The 24,431-nt window shown below is 40.1% G+C and overlaps 1 protein-coding gene across 3 annotated transcripts in view; it reads left to right on the top strand.

Moving 5' to 3' along the window:
- Positions 1-24,431, top strand: part of SLC25A26 (solute carrier family 25 member 26) — a 163,208-nt gene that overhangs the window by 34,082 nt on the left and 104,695 nt on the right. For 2 of the 3 annotated variants that reach the window (XM_069084164.1, XM_069084166.1), the window contains exons 4-5: positions 2,005-2,109; positions 3,947-3,994. In XM_069084164.1, coding sequence (XP_068940265.1) covers positions 2,005-2,109; positions 3,947-3,994 — 153 coding nt within the window. The remainder of the gene's footprint in view (positions 1-2,004; positions 2,110-3,946; positions 3,995-24,431) is intronic. The other variant, XM_069084165.1, reaches the window with a different exon arrangement.

Raw genomic sequence — 24,431 nt, 5'->3', positions numbered from 1 at the left:
GGGGGGGGGGGGGGGGGCCAGACAGGGAAAAGTCTGGAGATCATTCCAGGCATGGAAAATTATGTGATGTTGGGGCAGCCAGGTAGCACAGCGAGTAAGAGCACGGGCTCCAGTGTTGAGATAGACCTGGATGGAATCCTGGGCTCAGATACTCAGCACCCACCCAGAAACACCTGGCCATGTAACCTTGAGCAAGTTACTTAACCCCAATTGCTTAGGGGCGGCCAGGTGGCTCAGCGAGTAAGAGCACCGGCTCCAGTGTTGGGATGACCTGGATCGAATCCTGGGCTCAGATACTCAGCACCACACCCAGAAATAACTGGCCGTGTAACCTTGAGCAAGTTACTTAACCCCAATTGCTTTAAAAAAAAAAAAAAAGAAAATTATGTGATGTTGCTGGACTATGAGAGTCCAGATATTTTCTTTGAATTTATCATAAGTGCTTCTCTGTCTGCATCCAGTATAAAACCGTACACAAGTAAATTAAGACAACATTTTTAAGTCACACAAAGGTGTTTTTTTCTGTTTGTTTTTTAATCTGCTGGGCTAAAAATATTGTGATTTATTGAATAGTACCTACTTGGTCCCAGAGAACAGAGTTAGGAGCAATTGATAGAATTGAAAGGAAGATAGATTTCAGACTGAATGTCAGGACAGACTTCCTAATGATTTAAACTATCTAAAATTGGAGGCTGCCCCTCCCTTGGGAGATGGGAGTGCCCTTTTACATTTCTGGAGGTGTTAAAGCAGTGGCCAAATAAGCCATTTATCTGACACCTTGTGTGGAGACTGCCTGTTGAGATACAAGGTAGACTGGACTGCCCCTCAGGTCCCTTTTAGCTCTGAAATGCTGTAGGGAATCCTCATTTCCATAGGCCTTTGTCTGCCTTTATTCCTTCCTAAGCCCCTAGGCTAGCAGTTGCCTATCTTTAGGGGCCTGGGGGAAGGGGATAACTTCCCTTATTACTTGGTGAAGATTTGTATCTTTTCCTTGGGCAGACCAGAAAGACTATAAGGGTGTAGGGGATTTCCTACAGGCTCAAGCTGAGTTATTGGTCCTATTTCCTGAGCCAAAAAATGAGACATAGGATGTGACCAATGTTATTTCCTCATTAATAGAACTTTTCTTCTCTCTCTCTCTCTCTCTCTCTCTCTCTCTCTCTCTCTCTCTCATTGGGTCATAATATTAAAAGAATAAAATACCTGAAAGGTACTCATTTTTAGCGATCTGTAATCTGTATGCTTTTCTGTCTTCAGAAGCTTGTTTTTGTCAAGTTTCTTAGTCATTTGAAGATTGTGAATAATTGCTAATGTTTGAGAATGCGTCATTCTGTTTCCAACATTAAACTTTTATAGCGCTTGTGTCCACGTTCTCTAATATAGATTGCTGTGTTATAACTCCTAAAAAAAAAAGATGCCTTTATGATCTTCAAAGTTGTCACTGTTAGAGATTTAGTTTCTGTTTTTGCTCATGGGCATAGGGAACAGAACTGTGATTTCCTTGCTGTAGGGGACTACTGGGTGAAGAAATGCCCTTGATAAATACATGCTGGCCCTTACTGCAGAACTTCCAGTCTTAGAGAGTTGCCTAGAGCAGAGATGTCAAACTGGTACTTTGTGACTGCCAGACCCCCAGGTACAGCTGATTAAAATGCAATTGGGAAATGCTTAACAAAATCAATAAAAATATAGTACACCATAGATGATGTTCTTTGTGGTTTTTTAAGTCAGTGCCGTAAGTCAGTATGTGGTCTAAAAGAGTGAGAGGTAAAATTCCTTGCCCCTGTCACTGTCATTTTACGTCAGAGATGGAACTGCAGCCTGGCCTTTCCTGACACAGAGACCAACTCTCTTTCCACTGTGAGACACAAAACATTTAGTAAGTAATTGTTGAATGAATGTTTATTGAAATGGGTTTTTTTGTCATGTGGTGACCTCATTTTTTAATGGTTAATACAAATTTCTTAAGATAACATAGGTGCATATGTTTGTTTGTTTTTTTAGGTGGCCTGTTTAATCCGTGTTCCTTCAGAAGTTGTAAAACAGAGGGCACAGGTATCTGCTGCTTCTGGGACATTTCACATTTTTTCCAACATCCTGTATCAAGAGGTAAGAACTACTTTTGAACTACAATCTTCTCTAAATGAAGTCCAAATAGTTGCCTGGCAGGTTGGTGAATCTGAGTGACCCATGAGTTCTCTGCAGATCTTTCCTCTCCATACATTTTATTAGGTTCCACCATCATGAATTATTAAGCCTCCTAGATGGCGGCTGCATTTGTCTGCCTGGGAACTGGCATCAGTACCCACACTAGGAAGTTGTTTATGTATCATGACTCTATGACCAGTTATTGCTCAGCCTTAAATTTGTTCTGTAAAAGAAAATCATCCGTGCCTTTTGTTTTTACCCCATGATCAGTTCCCCATGTGTGGTGTAGAGGCAAGCACCCCAGCATCCCCAGGGTGTCTGCCAACACAGGTTCTTGGATCTGCTTTGATACAGGAAAGCAACTCAAAATGGGTTAACAAGCTTACTTTAATCAGTCAAATATGTATCCTTTACCTAGTTCAGGGGAAAGAGGTCAGCACCCTGAACTTGAGATTATACAGACAGAATTATCAAGATAGAGAAACAGATCAAGTAGACAGTTTTCCAAACTGTCCAACCATTACATCCATACCAAACAACATCTGGGTTTCAAAGCTGGGGGGCTCTGGACAACGGCTAGCCCAGAGTTTCATCAAATCACAGAACACTTCTCAAAGTGAGCCCCAAAACAAAGCTACACAACAGGGCTTATATAGTCTTCTCCTGGCTCAGAGAATGTAACAACCTTATTAACTCACTGGCCAATCAAAAAGTATCTACTGAAAAACTAGCCTCCCACCCCAGGCTCCAGGTGCACTTTAGCCTAGGGGCAGGGAAGATCTTTAAAATTTACATTCCCATTACATGTGGCCACCCCCACCACTGACTTTCCTACTTTTAAGACGATGTTGTTGAGCAAAATCAACTGGTCATATGACCTTGTTTGATGGTGTATGCAGGATTCTGTTCCTATACTATCTCTTGAGTGAGGAGAGAAGTGCTTCCTTATTACAGATCATTCTTACTGCTAATGAGTCTAGGGGAGATTTGGTAGCTGAATTTATGCTCAAGAGTACTTGGGCTTGCCAGCATTTTTGCGAGTATAGCGAGTAATGAAAATATCATCACACTGGGATAGTTGTCTGGGCAGTTTTTCTGGAAGTCTGCATGAACAACTCTTCAAAGACAATTGAAGTGAAAGTTTCTGGGAGTCCAAGAAATGATATTTTTTAATTGACCTGCTAAGGGAATTATTTAGAAAAGAAGTGATTCTTACAACATGCTTCTCACCTAAGGAAGAGGTCGTAGAGTTTTTAATTATAGAAATACAAGATGTCCATTGGAGAGCTTGTGCTGACTCCCATAGATGGCAGAACAGGAAAATCAGGCCTCCTCTGGGAAAAGCTGTAGTTAATCATTACAGTAAGTCATGCATCTGTGTGCCGTCTTCTGGTCCAAACTGTGGGGTATAATTTCATTTTTGTGTGAATGAAAAATTGCTGCTCTGTGAGTATTTACATTTGGAAATGTTTCTCTTTTAAAGTATCTCAAGTGCTCGTTCCAGTAATTACCCACTGAGAAGAGGAAATGCAAAATGATAGAAACACCCATGAGAGGAGTTTGTATACTCCCCTGATATTCCCAGAAAAGCCTCCATTTCAATGGGAGTTAATCTGACCTCTGGGTGGAGGATCCACCCTGGGGATACCCAGAGGTAGACACCCACCCATTTTCTATTCAGGGTGCTTCACTTATATAGGCTTTAGAGCTCAATGCTCCGAATGGGTAAAATCACAGTACATCAGTGTCATTTGAAAACTGCCTTTGTTAACAGGATTTCCTTTTGTCTTTGCTACAGGGCGTCCTAGGATTATATCGTGGTTACAAAAGCACTGTTTTAAGAGAGGTAAAACACTTATTTTTTTCTGTTTTAAAGTACAAGCAGAGGCCACAATCATTTAAGGACAAAAAATCTGATTAACACTTTGTTCAGTGAAGCTACAAGTCATGATAGAAATATGTGTTTTTGATACTTGATACTAATCTTTCTGCCAACTTTTAGTCTTGTTCCGAGGACAGTTTGGGCTTCTCCTGTGATGATGATGATGATGATTTTTACTTGGAAGTCTCTTTCACTTTGTGGAATATTTTTCTCTCTCTTTTCTCCTTTGGTCTTCAGAACAACCCTGTAAGTTGAGCAGGATAGATGTTATGGTTTATTCTTTATTTGATAGACAAGCTTGCAGCTTAGGGAGGTTATGATTTTCTCATGGTTGGACAGCTAATTAATTAGTGGTAGACAAATCTGAACCTAGAACTCCGGTCTTTTGGTTCCTAACTCTTTGTGACAGGTTGCACTGTGTCCTTTCACCCTAAGAGCAAGTTTTGGTTGGAAAGCAGCAGAGTCAGATATTAAGAGAAACACTGTCTTCATGTAACCACTTCATTCAGAATGAGTGATTTTTTTTTTTACATTTCCATTTATTATTTAATTTTGGCATTCTTTTCTTTTTAAATGAATTTCAAATGCTCTCACTCCCTCCCAGACCTTCCTCACCCACTGAGAAGGCAAGCAATGTACCAGTTATACATGTTAAATCATTCAAGATATATTTCTATGTTAGCTGTATCTTTTTTAAAAGCAAGAAAAATAACAAAAATGAGAAAATTATACTTCATTTGTGCTCAGAGTTCTTCATTTCTCTCTGGAGGTGGATAGCATTTTTTCGTCTTGAATCATTGTATTGATCAGAGCAGCCAAGTATTTCACAGTTGATCATCATTACAATGTTACTGTTACTATTATAACTATTATAATGATCTCCTGGTTCTTCTCACTTTACTTTGCACCGGTTCATATAGGTGCACCTCCCTTGTCATTTTCTATAGCACAGTAGTATTCTATCACAATCACGTGGCACAACTTGGTCATCCATTCCCCGATTGATAGGCATCCCCTTGATTTCTAATTCTTTGCCACCACAAAAAGAGCTGCTATAAATATGTTTGTACATGTGGGTCCTTTTCCCTTTTCTTTGATCTCTTTGGTATACCGTCCTAGTAGGGGTATTGCTGTGTCAAAACTGGTCACAGTTTTATAATCCTCAGGGCCTAGTTCCAGATTGTCCTCCCTCTCCCAGAATAGTTTGACCAGTTCACTACTCTGCCAGAAGTTCATTAATTAGCTATTTTCCCTTATCCCCTCCAGCATTTGTCATTTCTGATACGTGAGGTGGTAGCTCAGAGATGTTTTAATTTGCATCAGTAATAATTTATAGCATTTTTTCATATTACTGTAGGTAGCTTTGAATTCCAGAATGGGTGATCTTCTAATAATCCCTTAACTTATATACAGCTGTAAAATTTATGAATAGTTTTCAATTATTCTTTCTCATTTGGTGCTCATGCCAGTGCCATTAGGAAGGTGTTAGAAGGAAACATCTTAGAGAAAACTAACCTGTCCAAGGTCACGTAGTAAATGGCAGAATTGGGACTTGAATAGAGGACTTGTGACTCCGACCTCTCCCCTATCCCCCCGCCCCCCCAAGGCTTCTTCCAAAAGATGGCTAGGTGAGAGAGGAGAGATCATCTGATACGTAATTAGGGGCAAGATGTTGGGTAATAAAAATAGCAAAGTATAGTTATGATAGCACTGGGCTTTGACTAGAAAGAGCACTAAATTGGATCTCAGCTCTGTGACTTACTTAGTTACCTGATTCTGGGACAGGTCACTTGATTTCTCTGGGCCAGACAGGATGATCTGAAAGGGTCTCTCCATCTCTGAATTTAATGAACCACAATTACCAGCAAAGACAACATTTATACACAATTAACAATTTGAAGAAACTCACAAAGAGCAAGCAATATGTTTCTACAAGGCAGGACGTAAAAACTGGTTTCCTTTTTAATGAAAGAAATGTCAGGCTTCACAACTTATACGTAGACACTCAAGGAAACAATTTTTGTGTCACAGATGAGCCTATTGTAAACATTAAAAATCCGTTTTCAAGTCATGGCAATGGGCAGATGCCTTCCAAGTGCCAGGAACTGTGCTTGATGCAAAGCAGTCCCTGCCTTCAAGGGGCTTACATTCTGCTGGTGGAAACAACATGTGCACAGATAAGTAAATGCAACATGTAGTAGAGAAAATACAAAATAATTTGGGGGACAGGAGGAAATGAACACTAATAGCCAGGCAGATTGGGAAAGGCTTCCTGGAGGAGGTGGTGCCTGCCCCATGGTTTGAAGGATGTCCAGGGATTCTGGGAGGAAAGGGAGAGAGTATTCCAGGATTAAGAAGCAGCTTTTGCAAAAGTTTCAGAGGCTTTTGGAAGATGAAAGTCAGGCATAAGGATCAGCAAGAGGGCCTGCATGGCTGGCGCAGATTGCATGAGGGTATGTGAGTGTGAGATCAGTCAGGAAAGAAAGAGAGGAGCTGAATTGTGAAGTGCTTTAATGTCAAACCCTAGAAGCTAGAGGAGCCACTGAAACTTGGTGAGCAGATGCATGACATGGTCAGACCTGTGCTCTAGGCATGTCATTTTGGCAGCAGTGTGGAGGGGAGAGCCTAGAGGCCGGGAGGGAAGAGGGAAGGCGGGCCAAATTAGGGCCCTGTGACTGACCAGGTGAGAAGAGGGAATGGATGGAGCCAAGACTGAGATGACCTAGTGACTTTGTGAATCTCTAGGAGGGTGAAGGACAGCTAAAGGGTAGATAGTACTCCAAAGTACAGAACTATTGATGCCCTCTGGGTCATTTGCATCTGGAAATGTTGGTGTTTTAAAGCATGTTATGTACTCTTTGCATTTGAAAAATGTGAATAATAGTGGCACCCTCTGCAGAAACAGGAGAATCAGGAAAAGGGTAAGTTTAGGGAAAAAAGGGGAGACCTTTTTTAGCTGTGTTGAATTTGAGATGCCTCTGGCATCTCCAAGTAGAGATGTCCAGTAGCTACCTGGTGATCCGAGATTGCCACTCAGGAGACAGATGAGGGTTGGATTCCTAGACCAGGCAGTCATCTGCATGGGGATGATAATCGAACCCATAGGAGCTGAGGAAGTCACCAAGAAGGAGAAGATTAAAAGATCCAGGACAGCGTACCAAGGGATAGCCCAGCAGATGGGTCAGGGAGTTGTTGACCCCAGTGAAGGAGACTGAGAAGAAGTGGTCAGACAAGTGAACACCTGGAGAAGCGGCTCTAGGAAGTGCCCAGGGGAGTCGGGGGCAGGAAGGAAAACCGAGAACAGGCTTCTGGATTTCACAGATGAGGAGGAAGCCCAGACGTGAATCGGGCACGAGGCATTGGGAGCAAAGAATGATTGGTTGAGAAAGGGAGACAGGATATAGGGGAGATGGGAGTGGTGAGTGAAGAATGGGTGAGGAAAAACGCTGGATGGGGGAGACGTGGGCATGCTTATAGAGGCAGCAGAGAAGGAATGTGAAATTATTTGAAAATGAGGTTATTGTACTTGTTAAGTCCAGCTACTTAATGTTTTCATTTCAGTAGTTTTAAGATTATCTGTTCAGTCTCTTTCCTGTTTAGCTTTCATTTAGGCACATAATGCTATTTATTGATCAGGTTAGGATATAATTTGTCAGTGACTGCTGTTTTAAGGACCCCACAAGTAATAATGTAAGCCTTTATTTTATAAAGCTCTGCTCTATAACCCAGGTTATTTTGTATTTAGGATTCCTTTGGGACAAACATTTTCATTTATCAATTCTGTTTTTCATTGATCTAAAGGAAAACAATTTTTCTGCATTTACAGAAGAAAATTAATTTGTATAAAATCAGAACAATTAGACTTAGGAAGGACTTTTGTTTTCTTTGATCACAAAGCATTGTCTTCTGCATACTATATAAAAATATTTTGCATGTCATTTTAAAGGAGTTTTTGAGAGAGTTGTATTAGAAACAATACTTAATTAACCAGTTCTGGCAAAGACTTGTTTTTAAAGAAATCAAATGCCTCAAAATTAGTTATTTGGGGGGAAAATGACACCTGCCTTTCAGAGATGTAAGTCCCACCATAGCTTCATTCTGTACTAATTTTCTGGCTCACTAAACATGTGTTATTTACTCAGATTTCATCTTGATGCGGGGAAAAGAGGGCAACAAGCCTTTTTTATTTCTTTGAGCGGTTCTGAATAAATGAATATATTTCCATGCCACCAAATATTGATTTTGCATACAAACAAATAGATAAAACACATGGTTACAACTGGATGCTATTTTCTTTAAAATTTGTTGTGACATATGTCAAGCTAGTAATTAATTTCTAGGCTGCTATCTTAGCAGACTCTCTGACCCTGCTGAGATAACTTTGTTTACTCAAAATGGCAGGGCTTTGTTGGGAATTTAATTGGGGTCTTCTGAGTTATATATATTCATAAAAGAACCTTCAGAACTGATTTCTGTTGAAATATTGCCTTCCTAGAGGCTCTTTCTGATAGAATCAGAAGCGAATTATTGCTGAATGAAATGTAGTTTCTTTTCCAAATGAGGAAAATCAGAAGTGACGTGTCTCTTTTAAACAAACATCTTTGCATTGCAGCTAGTTTCACTTTTGACATTTTTCTGACACCAGCACCCCTTTCTTATGGGAAAGTTTGGAAACTATTGGGAAATTTGCACATTTGTTCTAGATGTGTTCTACCCTTTAAAATGTCGAATCTGCCTCCTAAGAAGTCTTAGCATGAGCCTGAGACTTGTATTAGTGGATATGTTCTCCTAGACACTCAGGAAACTGGGACATTGTTGTTTCCCAGAGTTTGCATTGAACTGTGTACTTTATTTAGCCTTTGTGATGGTGGAAATCATTTGATTTATTAACTGGACAAGGAGAACTTGAGGAGAGTCTAAGTATAGTTGGCATATCATGCTGCTTTTGCTAAATTTTAAAGCCGTGTCATTGGTACTTACGTTGCTGCAGATCTGTAGCAAACTTGGTATAATGAGATGGCAGTAGGTGTGCAGCTGGAATTGAGGGTCAGGGAAGGTTGCTCTCAAGATGCTCTTGCCTTCATGACTAAATCAGTTCCACATTGGGCTGTGAGCAAGTGGGGATGCCCTCTAGTGAGCTTCAAGTCAGCATCTTTAAAATAGGAGATGGGACCTTTGGATTGTAGAAGGGAAATCTCAAATTGGTTTTAGTATAATGATGGCATGTAGAAGCATTTGGGAACCAGGGAAAATTTAGTTTATGTGTGTCCAGGGCTGGGAAACCCCAGGCCCCCAGATTCATATTCCTCTGGGTTGCTATTGCATCCCAGAGTGTGGTTTCCTGCTTGGTGGGCTTCTCTGACCGTCTCATTCACTCAGCCTGTGGTGGTTTTATGATGAGAACAATATTTCAAAGGGCAGTGATAAAGGGGTGGGTATACCCTGTTGGCCTTAGTTGGGCAGTGTGGGTTGAACCAGAATAGATTTGCTAATTTCATCAGTTTTAGTGCCCCCTCCTCTCCTTCTGGCCTACTTTCCCTGCTCATCTCTCACCCATTGAGTCCCCATTTCCTCTTTTTCTCCTCATAGTCCTTTTTTTTCCCTTCTTCCCACAGTTGTCTATAATGTGTGAATTGAAGCATATTTAAAAATACTTAGGTCTGTCAAATAACTTTAGTTTCCCTGATCATGATTTAAAAATCAGGCAAGTTTCATAGTTTGTGTCAACAATAATGAAACTTACATTACTTCCTTTTTTATATTTATGTGGTCTGTCCTTGTTCGGGCCCTCATCCCTTCTTGCCCTGGCTGTTGCAGTAAGCTCCTAGTTGGATTTCAGCTTCCTCTCTCATTCATTCTCCACACAACTGCCCCACAAAATCTTCCTGAAGCATAAATCTGACCATGACGCTCCCTTCTCCCTGTGCTTTTGGTCATATTCTTTTAACTTTAGAGGAAAAGCAGGTTCCTCAGCCTCCAGTCTTTCCAGATTTGTTTCACATTGCTTCTTTTCAAGCTCTTCTTCATGTCCCAGTCAGATTAAGGTGAATTTGTAGCTGACTGCATGGTCAGAATGAAGGGTTGCGGTTATCTGGTCCATGTAATCTAGAGGGAAGCCTGGAGGGTGATGGTCCAGTCATTTATCCTTTGTCTTCTGCTTCTTTAACAGCCGTGACTAGGATGAAACCATATGTAAACATGCTTGACAGATTTGCACGTGACAAAAAGCTGGGAAGAGATGCTAACAGACTAAAGGACAGTTATGATCCAGGGCTTCACTAGACTAGAAGATGGGCCAAATTCAGTAGGATGAGTGATATTTATAGGGATAAATTTAAACCTGTGTGCAAAAAAACCAACTCAACAAGTTCAAAATGGGAAGATATGACCAGACAAGAGATCATTTGAAAAGATTTTCAGTTTTTAGTGGACTTCAAGGTTAATACCGTGTTTCCCCGATAATAAGACACTGTCTTATTAATTTTTTGGACAGAAAAACACCAGAGGGCTTATTTTCAGGGGAGGGCTTATTTTAATGAACATTGACAGCAATTTTAATAAACAGGTAAATGTGAACAAAAAAATGTACCATTATTCAATAACCAAATCACTGGGGAAGAACAGGATGATGCGCTCACTGCTGCAGCTCTGATTGGATGCAGCTTGGAGCGCAGCGTGTGTTTCACGGGGGGGGGGAGGTAGCGCAGGGGATCACCTTTACTACAGTAGCAATCTCAATAGGGCTTATTTTCGGGGGAGGGCTTATTTTAGAGGAATCTTACACAGTAAGGGGAGGGCTTATTTTCGGGATAGGTCTTATTATCGGGGAAACACAGTATCACTCAGTGTGATATGGCTGTCATAAAAAGTCATTAGGAGCTTGGGCTGCATGTTCAGACACATAACATCCAGAATGAGGGTGGTGTTAACATTACTGGGGTGCTCTCCCCTGGGCAGACAGGCCCTCAGCTTCAGGAATCACATTTGAGAAAAGAGGAAGATGAGTTGGAGAGCAGCCTGCATGGAATGGCCATGGTGTGAATGTGTCCATTGGCGGAAGGAGTCGAGGCTGTTGTCCTGAAGAAAGAGTACTGAAGGGAGACATAGCTTTCTCCAAGTATTTGAAAAGTTCCCCTGGTAGAAGGAGATCCTTAGCTCCTGCTAAGTGAGAGAGGAGAGGTGGGAGAAAAAGGAGAGGGGCTGAGGGGCAGATTTCATTTCTGTGTTTGTAAGGAAAACAACCTGCTTCAAATCCCATACTACCTTGGAATCTCTTGCCGCCATCCCCGTCCTCTGCTCATTTGGTTAGGCTGTAGTTCATGTCTTTCATCATATCTTCCCATTTGTTTCCCAGTCTCTCCTCTAATCCCCACAGGGGGATTAGATACTCTGCTCTTTTACTGTTAGAATGTAAGAGTTTTGAGGCAAAGTGCCTGAGAGTGGGTACTTCATAAATAATTGTTACCTTCCTTTGCCCTTCACACAGCTGCCCATCCATACTATTAAAGCACAGACAAAATTGTGTTCCTTTCATGCTAAGGAAGCTCGTCTGGCTCCCCTGTTGTGCCTAGGATAAAATACAGGTGCCCTGGTTTGCCATGTAAGCCCTCTCAAACCCCCCTCATCTACCTTTCCAGGCTCATCACGCACTGCAGCTTTCAGGTCTGTGTGCTGTTCCTGTACATGCCATTCCATCTCCCATAGGCCATCCCTGCTCCTAGAAGGTACTTCTTCCCCCAGAAAGCATCTACACCTCTCCTAGTCCCAGGCTTCCTTAATAGCACAGTCCTGTGTGAGCTCTATTTTCCTCTTCTTATGCTGCGAGTTGCTAGTGACTTCCCGAGTCTTATAACAATCCCCTCCCTCCATTCATATTATGTGGAGTTTATATTTACTAACTTGTGTAAATGTAAGTCCAGGCCACACCCTGGATTACCCCCATCCTATCTTCTCCCTCCTCCATTTTGGTTGGATGTTTCTGAGTAGAGCTGAAGAAAGTCACACATCCATGATAATTGGGTCCACTATGAATCTGTGTCATTTCATCTCAGCTGAGCCCTCATTAAAGCATGGCAGCAGTAATTTTACCCTTCCTTGATTCCTCTCTAACCCACTCCTGTCACAACTGTTCCAAACCTCTTCTCAGTCTTCCCACACTATTCCCTCCCTCCCTATCTTCACAGCTGAGCACTCTACCTTAATGTTTCTCCAAGAAAACTGAGACCATAGGCTATGAGCTACCTCTTCTCTTCACTACATCTCACAATTCTTAAACATCTTCCGTCTTTCTCTCCTCCTTCACTTTTGTCTTTGATCAAGAGGTGGCCCGTTAAAAAAAAAAGTGGTCCATTTCCTTGCCAAGGCTGACCCCTCTACATGTACCCTTGATTCTTTCCCAGCAGATTGCCCTTACCACCATACTTTCTCTCTCCCTTTTATCTCTTCCTAGCTTCTTTCTCTGTTGCCTAGAAATGCATTCTTACTCTCCCCACTCCTTACAAGACACTTTCTCTTCCATCCCTTCTTGATGTCATCTTATGCCCCTCCACCATTTTCCAGCCAAACTCCTAGGGGAAAAAAATTATCTTCCTTGTTTTTGTTTGTTTGTTTATCTCTACTCCTTAGGTTTTCTCTCAAGCCTTTGTATGTCTTCTGACCTCATCATTCATCTGAAACTTCTCTCTCCAGAGTTACCAATGGTTACCCTCTCCTGGATACTCTCCCTTCTCCAAGTCTTCATGATGCTGCTTTCCCTTCATTTTCTTCCTCCCTGTGTCCATCATTCCTTCTTAGTCTTTTCTGCTTGTTCATCATCTGTCTCCCACCCCAAAACTGTTGGGGTACCTCAAGGTTCTGTCCTGGGCTTTCTCTTTATATACTCTGTCATGATGACCTCATCAACTCACATAGGTTTAACTAATATTTCTATGCTGAGGACTCTTCACATGTCATGTATGTTTGTGTTATGTCTGTATGCGCACGTATTCAACATCTCATTCTCCTGAGTTCCAGCCCTGCATCATGAACTGAATTTCCTGTAGGATTTACATTCCTGTAGCAATTTCTTGTAGACATTCCACACACCATGTGTCCAAAACTAAATTATCTTTCCCTCAAACCCACTTGTTTTCCAAACTTACCTGTTTCTGTCAAGGACATCGTTATTCTTCTAGCCGCCCAGGTCACATCCTGTGTCATCCCTGACTCCTCAATCTCCCCTGTCCAGTCATCTGCTCATCTTATCATTTCTGCCTCAGCACTCAGTTCAGGCCTTCATCTCAGGCCTTCATCTCCTGGATGAGCTATTGCAGTGGCTTCATGTCTCTCCCCACTCCAGTCCATCTTCCATAGTGATTTTCCTGAAGTGTAGGTCAGATAATGTCATCCCCCCATTGAATTATACCTCTAGGATCACATATATATTCTTCTTTTTGGCATTTAAAGCCTTTCACAAGCTGGACCCTTCCTTCCCATCTTAGTATAGAGTACTCTTTACAAATGTTACCATCAAACCACCTGTCTACCAGTGATTCACACACAGCGCACCGTCTCCCAGACCCAGCCTCCCCTCTCTGCCTCCTAGAAGCTCTGCCCAATCACCTTCTCCATGAAGCCTTTCCTCTTCTCATCTGGTCCTGCCTTCTCTCCTGCATCCACTTAGGCATTTGCCTGCTGGCTCCCTGACTAGACTGTAAGCTCCCAGAGGCCCCAGGGCCATAGTTCTTAGCCCACAGTAAGCACTTAATAAATGCTTCTTGGATGGATGAATAAAAGTATGATCCAGGCAAGTCATTGAGCCCGTTTCTTCATCTGTAAAATAAAGATAAAAAGAGGATCTGCTATCACAGCATTGTTGTGAATGGATTCAAAGTGTCCTGCAAACCTTCGGGTGATACCTACGCGAACGCCATTGTGGTGATTGGGATTTTTCCCATCAGATATTCGATATTCAATAGATATCTGCAGTTTCTGATCTCAGAGTCTCTCCTTCCACTATGACGTTTGTCTTTTTCCTTTGTAAGTTCTTCTGCTGATGGCCTGATGAAGATGGAACAGGCAGGGCTTACCCAGCTGTGAAGAAGGTGGCTGCAGTGAGTGAGTGTTGGGAAAAAGGACTTTATTCTCAATATCACATTCCTCTGGACGCCTCAAAAATGATGTTTTTTCACGTTAGAAAAGTGGGAAAGCACCATATGGTCTTTTGTCCAACTCATTAATTCTGCTGGCGGGTGGGAGGGTCATTGGGAGTCCCTCTATTTTTTAATGTGAAGTTATTTTATGTTAAAATCTAACACAAATACGTTGAGCTTCATTTAATTCCTATATAATTCATTTTATTAACTATGACCAAATAGAACATCTGTTAGAATTCCATAATGTTAACTTCATGGGAAAAAAAAGTTTGGTTTTGGAATTTTTCCATTGTTTTAATGTTTCAGACTTTGAACAGATGTCTTCAAGGGGCATTTTAATTAATGGAAATATTATACAAATGAAAATAAAATGTCTTTTAATCACAGAAGCTTATCATAAAATAAATTACTTAATAACCTCTGCATATATTATATTCACCCCAGTGATATGTCTGTAAGATTAAAATATCCTTTAAATGCAAAAGCCCTAAAATGATCACTTGTTTCAAATGTGAATTTTGGCCCTCATTTGTACTTTTTTTCTATTAAATAGAATTTTTTAAAAGTATAATACAGTTAAAATAATCTGATATGGAAAAAAAACAACCTTTTAGCTTTTTTGATGCTTTTTTATGTTTGATTTACTTGAAACCAGGTTTCATTTATTTTTCTTAATCTTTGCAAAAGTTATTTTTGAAGTGTTCATTTTTTTACAATGTCACATTTCCCCATTAACTTTCCTAGTGACCTTATGATTCTCAGAACACATTGACACTCATACACAGAATACACTTGGACTACAATGTTGACTTTAATTATTTTCTTTTTTTCTCTGGCCTTTTGATTGTTACCTATCTTGGGGAAAAAAGTAAGAAAATTTGGGAGAAGTTCATAGAAATATGCTATTTTCATCTAGACTACACTGGTCCTTGCATGACCAACACACTGTGCTCCCAAGTCCATGTTTGAAGTCTTTCAGGCTTGATGTAGGACCTTTCAGAGCTTCTGTCCCACCCTTGGTTGATTACCCTAGGCTCCCAAGTGTTAGAACCTTAATCATGGACTTTGTTAGGTAATTATCTCCTTCGCTGGAGAACATGCTTAGTTCCATTATCAGAGTAGAGGGGGTAAGGGGCTACATTTCCATTTTGCTTCCCCTTTTCACTCCCTACGAATCAGGGTAAAAACTGGAATTACCCTTGTTTTAGAGACCTGTCATTTTCTCTCCATTCAACCTGACCTTTCTTTTGTTTTTGTTGTTCAGTTAAATGAATTATTACAATATTTACATGTAACAATTCAGCAATCACATTGTCTGATGAAATACTAATGCTGCTGTGTTTCCTATATAAATGTTATTCATTTTTAATGAGATTATGAATAATTCATTTTATTTTAATAGATAAAAAGAGGAAAGTTTTACACACTTCATCTTTAATATAAAAATAGATTTGGAGGAAGAGAATATTTTATTTAGATGTTTGTTCAGTTTTCATATATTATTGATAGTTTTTGTACATGTACATGTTTAGCAAAGCTAGCCTTTTGGGAAAGGTAAGTTCACAAGAAAGAACTCTACTCATATGTATTGGAATATGACTGTTGAATCTCTCAGGAGATATGAACAAAAAGTGATGATTTTAGAATATCTGTCATAGTAATAATAAAATAGTAATAGCTAATATTTTGTGGTGTCGTGTACTGGGTGGGCTAAGTACTTAATGACTGTTCTCTCCTTTGATCCTCACAACCATTCTGGGACGTAGGTTCCATCTGAATTTCTACTTTGGGGTCCCAATCTTGAAAGAACCATAGAGACCTTCAAGGCCAACCACCTCATTTTCCAGCTCAGGTGTGTTGAGGCTGAGGAATGGTAACCGTGAGAGTCAGAAGCAGAATTGGAGCCTGCTCTCTGACTCCTGGACTCTTTCCATCACACTGCCTCCATTCTGCTGTGGCTTAAATGTTCCAAGGGATTGCCAAAATGAAGAAAAAGAGAAGAGTTGACAAAGGAACATTAACAGATGGACACCTTTGTTTTTGTGTTTATTTCTTTCTATTTTTGTGGCTTTTTAGTGACACGTTGATTACAATCATTCAAGGGAATACTCTGGAATCTTGAGATGTAAGGCAGAGAACTAAAGTGAAAGTTTCAAAATTAGACATTTTATTTTGGACAATAAATATTTGCTTAGTTGAGGAAAAATTAGAAGTAAATACAGGTATTCCGTCTTACTCCCCCTCTCTCACTGTGGTCATTTCTTCTAAATCACGATTCTTGGTGAAATGGTATTGCTGGGGGCAGTTAGTGTTTTATTGCAGTGCCACAAATGGAGATCTGTGACTTGCTAGCAAAAATTTAGACTATAAAAGCTGAAAATATGTAGACTGGCTTAATTTTTATAATGGGAATACCCTCCTCTCCCCACAGATTTCCAGAGGAATCTGTTCCAGAGCTTAGAAGTGCCTTCTTGGGAATCTTGCCTCATGTCCTGTCTGTGGCATGTGAGGAGAGGGGGTTCTAATGGTCCGAGCTCCACAAACCCCATCACTCCCCCATCTCTGCCTTCTCAGCTGTTTCATAGGCATGCCTCACACCAGCTACTGCTCCACCACAAGGGGAGGAGATGATTTAGCCCTTGTCTTGCAACAGTTTTGTCACTTTTCCAGCAATCGAAGTATTTTCCATGATCCTAATTGCCATCATAGCAGGGATTCAAGCAACTAACTCATTCTGGTGTTTTGTGAAGCAACTGGTTGGCATTTTGTGGTTACTTTTGCTTACTTTATATTTAGTTGTAGACATTATCATGGATATTGTTCATACTTTTGTCATGGCCACTGCCACATATCCTGTACATGTTTATTATCAACAGGCTTGGTTCCACTCCCCTGCTTATGGCAGCCCATGAATGTCAGATGTACACTGTCCTCCTCACCAGTAGACCTTTGATGGATATTAATCAGTACATTCAGATGGTGCCTTTGCCTTTATGACTTTAGTTCTCAAAACCATAAAACCCCTTAAATCTGAGTATATCCACGGTGGAGATCGCAGAGAATCTTCTGCCTCTTGTTTTCTCAGGTATTGGAGGGTCATTACTTAGTTCTCTTGTGGCATATGACATTCTGTCAAGCAAATTTACATCTATTTTTCCATTGAAGCACGATTTTCTTCATTCTTTTTTCTTCCACGTTTTCTGGTATTCAGGTGTTCTTCAAGAACAAATGTTGTATTAATTTAAGGGATCTTAATTAAAATTATTCCTATATATTTTTTCAATATAAACTAAAAAAAAATTCACTAAAGACTATAAAAGCTTGTCAGGAGAAAAGATCTCTCCCAAGGTAAGCTTAATTTATGACCCACACCTCAATCTTAAATTCTAGATTAAGAAAGAATGCAAGGGGCGGCCAGGTGGCTCAGCGAGTAAGAGCGCCGGCTCCAGTGTTGGGACGACCTGGAGATCAAATCACGGGCCCAGACACTCAGCACCACACCCAGAAATAACTGGCCGTGTAACCTTGAGCAAGTTACTTAACCCCGATTGCTTAATAAAAAAAATAAAATAAAATAAAAAAATAAGTCAACCTCCATTTTGGGGCGGCCAGGTAGCACAGCAAGTAAGAGCACCGGCTCCAGTGTTGAAAAGACCTGGAGATTGAATCCCGGGCTCAGACACTTAGCACCCACCCAGAAACACCTGGCTGTGTAACCTCGAGCAAGTTACTTAACCCCAATTGCTTAGGGGTGGCCAGGTGGCTCAGCGAGTAAGAGTACGGGCCCCAGTGTTGGGACGACCTGGAGATCGAATCCCGGGCTCAGACACTCAGCACCACACCCAGAAATTACTGGCCGTGTAATTACTTAACCCCGATTGCTTTAAAAAAAAAAAAAGAATGCAAAAACCTCTCTTTGGGTCTAGAAGAGCCAGATTTTAGGAGAATATGTAGAATCTCTTATGCAATAACTAAAGAAGCCAAAAAGTCATTTGTTTGGCACTTGACCACAGGTTACTTTAAAATTGCATTCTACAGAAAAATTGTGATCATCCTTGCAAGAATTAGTTCCATAAACCAGGAGGAAAATAAGTTTGTTTGATGTGTAAAAGATTGGAGAGACTCTGTAAGCATGAAGGAAAAGCAAAACTCCTGACTTGGAAAGGAGAGAATGCCAGTGGTCAAAAAAGAAGGTAGAGCCACATGGAGGAAAAACGTGTGGGTGGTTTCTCCATCCTCATGAAATCTTTGCTTAAGGAATAGTGTGTGCAGGAAAGCATGCCCCCAACAAGGAGTCCCAGGGCCTCTGCCGTTTACTAGCTGTGTGGCTTTGGCCAAGTTACCACCCTTTTCCCGGCCTTGGTTTCCTTCTCTATGAATGTGAGGGGTTGGTGTGGGTGACCTTTAAGGACCCGTCCAGCTCTGACTATCTTCTTGGTGCAGGTATAGCTGATATTTCCAGTAAGTTGGCTGGTTTGTTTTTCGTATCCTTTCTTGTTTCTGGCAGAAGTGCTGGAAAAAGGAAATAATGAAGACATAGGAATTGAAGGCCGTGCTGATGCACGGATTAGGTCATGTAGACTTAGCACAAGTATGATAAGAAAGACAGACCATTGAGTAGACATTGAAGAGGGATAGTAAACAGATAATTTTCACTGTTAGGAAATGGCTTATTTTTTTCCTAGACCTTTGGTTTCCCTCTCATGTCCTTGCATGTGATAAGGCAGGACACTAGAGGGCGTCCCAAGCCTGTAGCTTTTTAGTACGGATGAAAAGAGCCATGATTGCTGAGCATCTTAAGCAACTTTGAGTTTCGGTCTCAAATACCCAAGATTGTTTGATTGTGTCATATACTGTAGAAACATTTCTTGCAGTCGTTGAGGTCATCATGAAACACTCTGTGCCAAGTATATGCTAATCAAAGGAGAGCAAGGTTCAAGGTTGTATTATTGAACAAACTAATCGAGTGTATCTGAGATTTTTGGAATATTCTTGGGGATAAAACTGTTCTTAACTGAAACAGCAAATCTGGATTGTTCCATCCTTTGAGAGAATGGACTTTTGTGGAATCTTCTCATGTAGCGACTTAGATTGAACTAATATCAAGCCTTGCTACTGAATTTGTATACTTGAGTCTACTATTTTGTTTTTTTACAGGGAAGAACATGACTTGTTAAGGTTTTAGCCCAGAGATGGATAGTCTGTGGGTAAGGTTAAGATGCTAAATGAAAAAATTAATAATTTATGAAAGAGGGCTTCTTATTTGTGGCAAAATTATATATACATATCTAAAGGTCTGTAATTCATGTCCAGGTTTTATCAGGTGATACGTATTCTAATTCTATGGTAACATAGTCCCCCAAGGTTTCTGTAAGTAATATTTGATGATTACAAAATATGCAAATTATTTTCTTGGCTTTTCATTCTAACTTTGACTAGATATGTTTGAGTGTCTTGAGAGTGTTATAATCATTGTTATTTTAAGAATTAAGTACTAGAAGTTCACAGCTGTAGATATTTAGGGAGAAATTTTATCTTGGTTTAATATACAGTTCATTTATTACTTCTCTTGAGAATCCATATAGCTTTAGTTTATCCAAGTGAATTTTGTTATTATTTTGTGTAGCCCCATAAAGTACCCTATTGGTACTTAGATTGGTATCTATATATCTATAAATTAGTTTAGTTGTGGTGAAGAAGGGAATAATCATTTTTGTAACACCTTCTATGTACCAGAAACTGTGCTAAACCCAAGTATTTTCAGTGTTTTTGTTCTGTTGATAATGTGGCCTAACCATGAGCAGTGAATGTCTGCTACAGTTATTTAGATCATCTTCATTTCTCTAAAGAGTGTTTTGTAATTATATTTGTGTAAATATTAAGAAGTGTATCTTGGTAGATTGACTCCCACTTTATGCATTTTGTAGTTATTTTGAATGAGATTTCCCTTTCTAGTATATCTTCCCAGATTTTATTATTGCTATACAGAAATAACTTTTTATCCATTTATTTTGTTCCCTACTTCTTTACAGAATCAGTAACTGTATCAGTTTCTTTGCTTTTGGGTTTTCTAAGTAAATTATCATTTTCTTCATGTTGAACCATCTTCATATGTTTGATATGTCTAACGTTAAAAAAATTTTGCCGTCATATTTTTCTTGAATATTTTTTCATTACTAATATTTTATCCAATGTTTTTTTTTTTTTTATCTTTTAGCTCTGTTAACTTCTCTGTTGGTCCTTAGAACTGTTTACCAAAAAGCCCAGTGATCCTTAAAGTTTTTGCCACCAATTTTACTAAATATGCCATGTAATTTTGGTTATTGCTATTGCAAATAAAAGGAAATTTGTGATCCATTTTGTTGAATATAAATTTTACTTACCCAGTCTCTGTGTAAGGGAAGTATAGAGTTTGCAGAGTCTACAAAACCTGACTGTATCACATGCATCGATCTCAGAATAAGACAAATCTTGAACTTGCAAAAGTTTAAATAAAAATGACTTGTCATAATTGAAGGGACATGTACCAGTCTCCCAATTTACCCTTAATGGTGTCAGTTTAAAAGTTCACCATTCTGTAGATCCTTGTGGCAGAGAATACTGTGCCAGGAGGAAAAAAAGAAGTTTTAGAACCACTCACTATTCATAGAAACATTCCCATATAGAGGAATTACTATAATAATATGTTTATTGGGAGGAGTCTCCTATTCATCTTTTTCTGTATTTAGACCTGTTAAAGTGCTTCTGTTATTTTCTACACATTGCATTTATTTTAAAAGATGCATCTCCCCTTACCTGTATTTTGAAAATACTGTATTGCTTTGCTGTTTGCCTGCTTTTCCTCCCCTGCCTGTTGACTGCATCTTTACTAGATTATCTCCATATTTTTGGCTGTCCTGTTCCCAAAATATGTTAAAATAAATGTTAGTTTCTCAAGGAAAACTACTCCTATTTCTAACCCATTTCTTTGCACTCCCACATTACCTTTCCTGCTGTGCTTCTGGGTTGCTTTGGTTTGTTTTTAATCCAACCTGGTTTTGCTTTTGGCCAGAAATCCCCTTTATAAACTTCCTGTAGAAATGCTTTGTTTTACCTCCACTTGAAGACGTCTCTTACCTCCTAGAATGACCCACTTTGAAAAACAAACTATTAGCAAGTTTTTCCTTATACCAAGCTCAAAGTGGCCTCTCTCCTGCTTCCAGCCCTTGTTCCTAACTCTGCCTTCTGGGCTAGAAGGAACACTTGCCTCTTCCACAGTAGGCACTTGGCATACAGTAGGCATCTATCAAATGCTTATTGAATCGCCTGCTTGTCCTTCAGGTACTTGAGAACAACACTTAGGGCCTTTCTTAGTCTTCTCCTTTCCGGGGTAAGTGGGCATTTCTTCAGCCAATCCTCTTATGGCCTGGACTCCAGCCCTCTTGTGTTGGTGGTCATTCTAGTTCTATACATTCTAGCTCATCAATGACCTTCCTAAATTGGGCCCCTAGATATGAATAGAATGCTCCATATATGGGCTACGTAAAGAATGTGTGAAGTGTCATCCTCTATTTTCTGAGCACTAGGATCTGTGCCCCAATGTTAACTAACTCCCTTTCAGCTCTAAGCCCATGAAAACCTGCGGATATTTTTCACGTGAAAAGTTGTTCCTCCTTCATCTTACAATCGATACAGCTGATGTTTTTTAGCAGATAGATAAGACTTTAAATGCTCTTAATGTTATTAAGTTTGGTCTTTTGTTCTAGTCCCGTGTAGTCTTTTGGGATCCTCACCACGTGGTTATCTACACCTTCTAGCTTTGCGTCATCTGAAAATCTGTTCAGCCAGCCATCTATTTCTTCATCCAAAATATTGATAAACCACTGCCAGAGAAAGAACTGATGGAGTCTGAATGCAGAGTGATACATACTGTTTTCCCTTTCTTGATTTTTTGTAGTTTTTCCTTTTGTTCTGTTTCTTTTTATTATAACTTGGCTTATGTTTTATATATATATATATATATATATATATATATATATATATAACACCTTTATACATATATAACCTGTATCAATTTGCTTATTGTCTTAGGGGGGAAGGAAGAAGGGAGAAAATCTGGAACTCAAAAGTTTTATTTTTAAAATGAATGTTGAGAATTGAATTTATAATAATTAGAAAAAGTAAAATACTGTTAAATAGACAAAAAATATTGATAAAAATATTGAATAGCATAAGGCCAAAGGCAAATCCTTAGTGATTCCACTAGATACTGTCCTTCAAGTTGGCAATGATAGATAAATCACTATGCTTTTCATCTGGTCATTCAGCCATTTCTGAGTTCAGTTCTAGTGGTTAAACATTTATTAATCACCTGCTATGTTTCAGGCACTGTGCTAATATAACTGGGTTATATAATATAATAATATATAATATAATAATAACTGGGTATACAAAAAGAGTGAAAGATAAGTCCCTGCCCTAAAAGAACTTACCATCTAATGTGTGTGTGTGTATATAACATGCAAATATATGCAAAGCAAACCACAGACAGGATAAATTGGAAATAATTAAGAGAGGAAAAGTGCTGGAATTTAGGGTGGTTGGGGGAAGTATCCTGTCGGGCCTTAAAGGAAGCCAGGGAGGTCAGTAGGAAGGAGAGTATTCCAGGCATGGGGGAATGAATGGTCAGAGAGAATATCTAAAGTCAAGAGATGGAATGTCATGTTTGTGAAATGGCCAAGAGGCCATTGTCACAGGATTGACGAGTACATGTGAAAGGACTGGAAAGGATGGGGGGCAGCACTGGGTTATGAAAGGCTTTGAAGGCCTGTTTGCTCCTGGAGGCAGTAACAAGCCACTGGAGTTTATTGAGTAGGATGGTGACATGGTCAGACCTGCCTTTTAGGAAGATTATTTTATTGGCTTCATGGAGAGTGGACTAGAGTGGGTAGAGCCTGGAGGCAGACACAGTAGTCCAGGCAGGAGTGGAGGGGTGCCTGCACTAGGGTGGGGCAGTGTCAGAGGAGCAGGGAAGGTTTAGAGGGAAAGGTAGTACTGTTTTGGACATATTGAGTTTACATCCAATTCAAAATGCCTAAAAGGCAGTGGGAGATGTGATATTTGAAGTTAGAGAGATTGGGGCAGGAAGGTTTGATTTGACAATCATCAGCATCAGGATGGTAATTAAATCTGTGGGAGCTGATGAGGATCATCAAATGAAGTAGCCTAGAGGGAGAAGAGAAGAGGGCCCGAGACAGAGCCCTGAGGGATCCCTGTTATTAGAGGGCATGGTCTGGAGGAGGATCCAGCAAAGGAGATAGAGAAGGAGCAATCAGATAGTTGGGAAGAAAACCAGGAGAGAGTGGTGTCTTGAAAAGCTAGAGAGAAGAAAGTCTCAAGGATGAGAGAGTGGTCAGCAGTGTCAGAGGCTGCAAAGAGGGCAAGGAGAATGAGGATTGAGAAAAGGTCAATGGATTCAGCAATTAAGACATAATTAGTAACTTTGGAGAGAGCAGTTTGGGAGGATTGATAAGGTCGGAAGCCAGATTTTAAGGGGTGGAGGGAGAGGAGAGAGTGGAGGCCCTATTGTAGATGGCCTTTTCACTGAGTTTCGCTACAGAGGTTCAGAAGAGAAATAGAACCACAGAGTTGTCCTGATACCTGTGCCACTTTGGCCACAAAGTAGCCTGACAGCCTGTCAAACATTCTCTGAAACCTCTGTGCACTGTGTGCATGACATTGCTGGCATCTACCAGTATAAAAACTATGTTTAAAAAAAGTAGATGTGAGTATATTATGGTACGACCCATCCATGATGAAACTATACTTGTTTTTAGTTGTCACTGCTTCCTTTTCTGAATGCTCACGTACCATCTGTTTGGTGATTTAAGTCTAGCTCATAAGCCCGTATGGTTCAAAAAATTCATCTTCTTTTGTCTTTTCAAATGTGGATGTTGGCCTTTCTCCAGCCCTCTGATACCTCCCTCATTCTTTATGATCTTTTGAAGATCAGTGACAGGGTCTCTAAATATTCTAGACCAGGTGAGTTGGATTAATCTAGAGCAGCTAGATGCCTTCTCTCTGCCTCCTTGGGTTTCAGCCATCTGTTAACCATTTTTGTTTTATTGTTGCCAGTTTGAAGATCATTCTGTTTGGTAGAAAAAAATAGGAGAAAATGAAGAGCCACTAGTTCTGCCTTTATTCTCATCTCTGTCTCCTCTCTCTTCTCTTCTCTTCTCTTCTCTTCTCTTCTCTTCTCTTCTCTTCTCTTCTCTTCTCTTCTCTTCTCT

Source organism: Petaurus breviceps, unplaced genomic scaffold, assembly GCF_028583685.1.
Source record: "Petaurus breviceps papuanus isolate PSGF00001 unplaced genomic scaffold, PetGlider_PUasm1.0 174, whole genome shotgun sequence".
Classification (NCBI taxonomy): Eukaryota; Metazoa; Chordata; class Mammalia; order Diprotodontia; family Petauridae; genus Petaurus; species Petaurus breviceps.
Note: the sequence above shows the minus strand (reverse complement) of the source record. Positions and strands in the feature narration are given on the sequence as shown.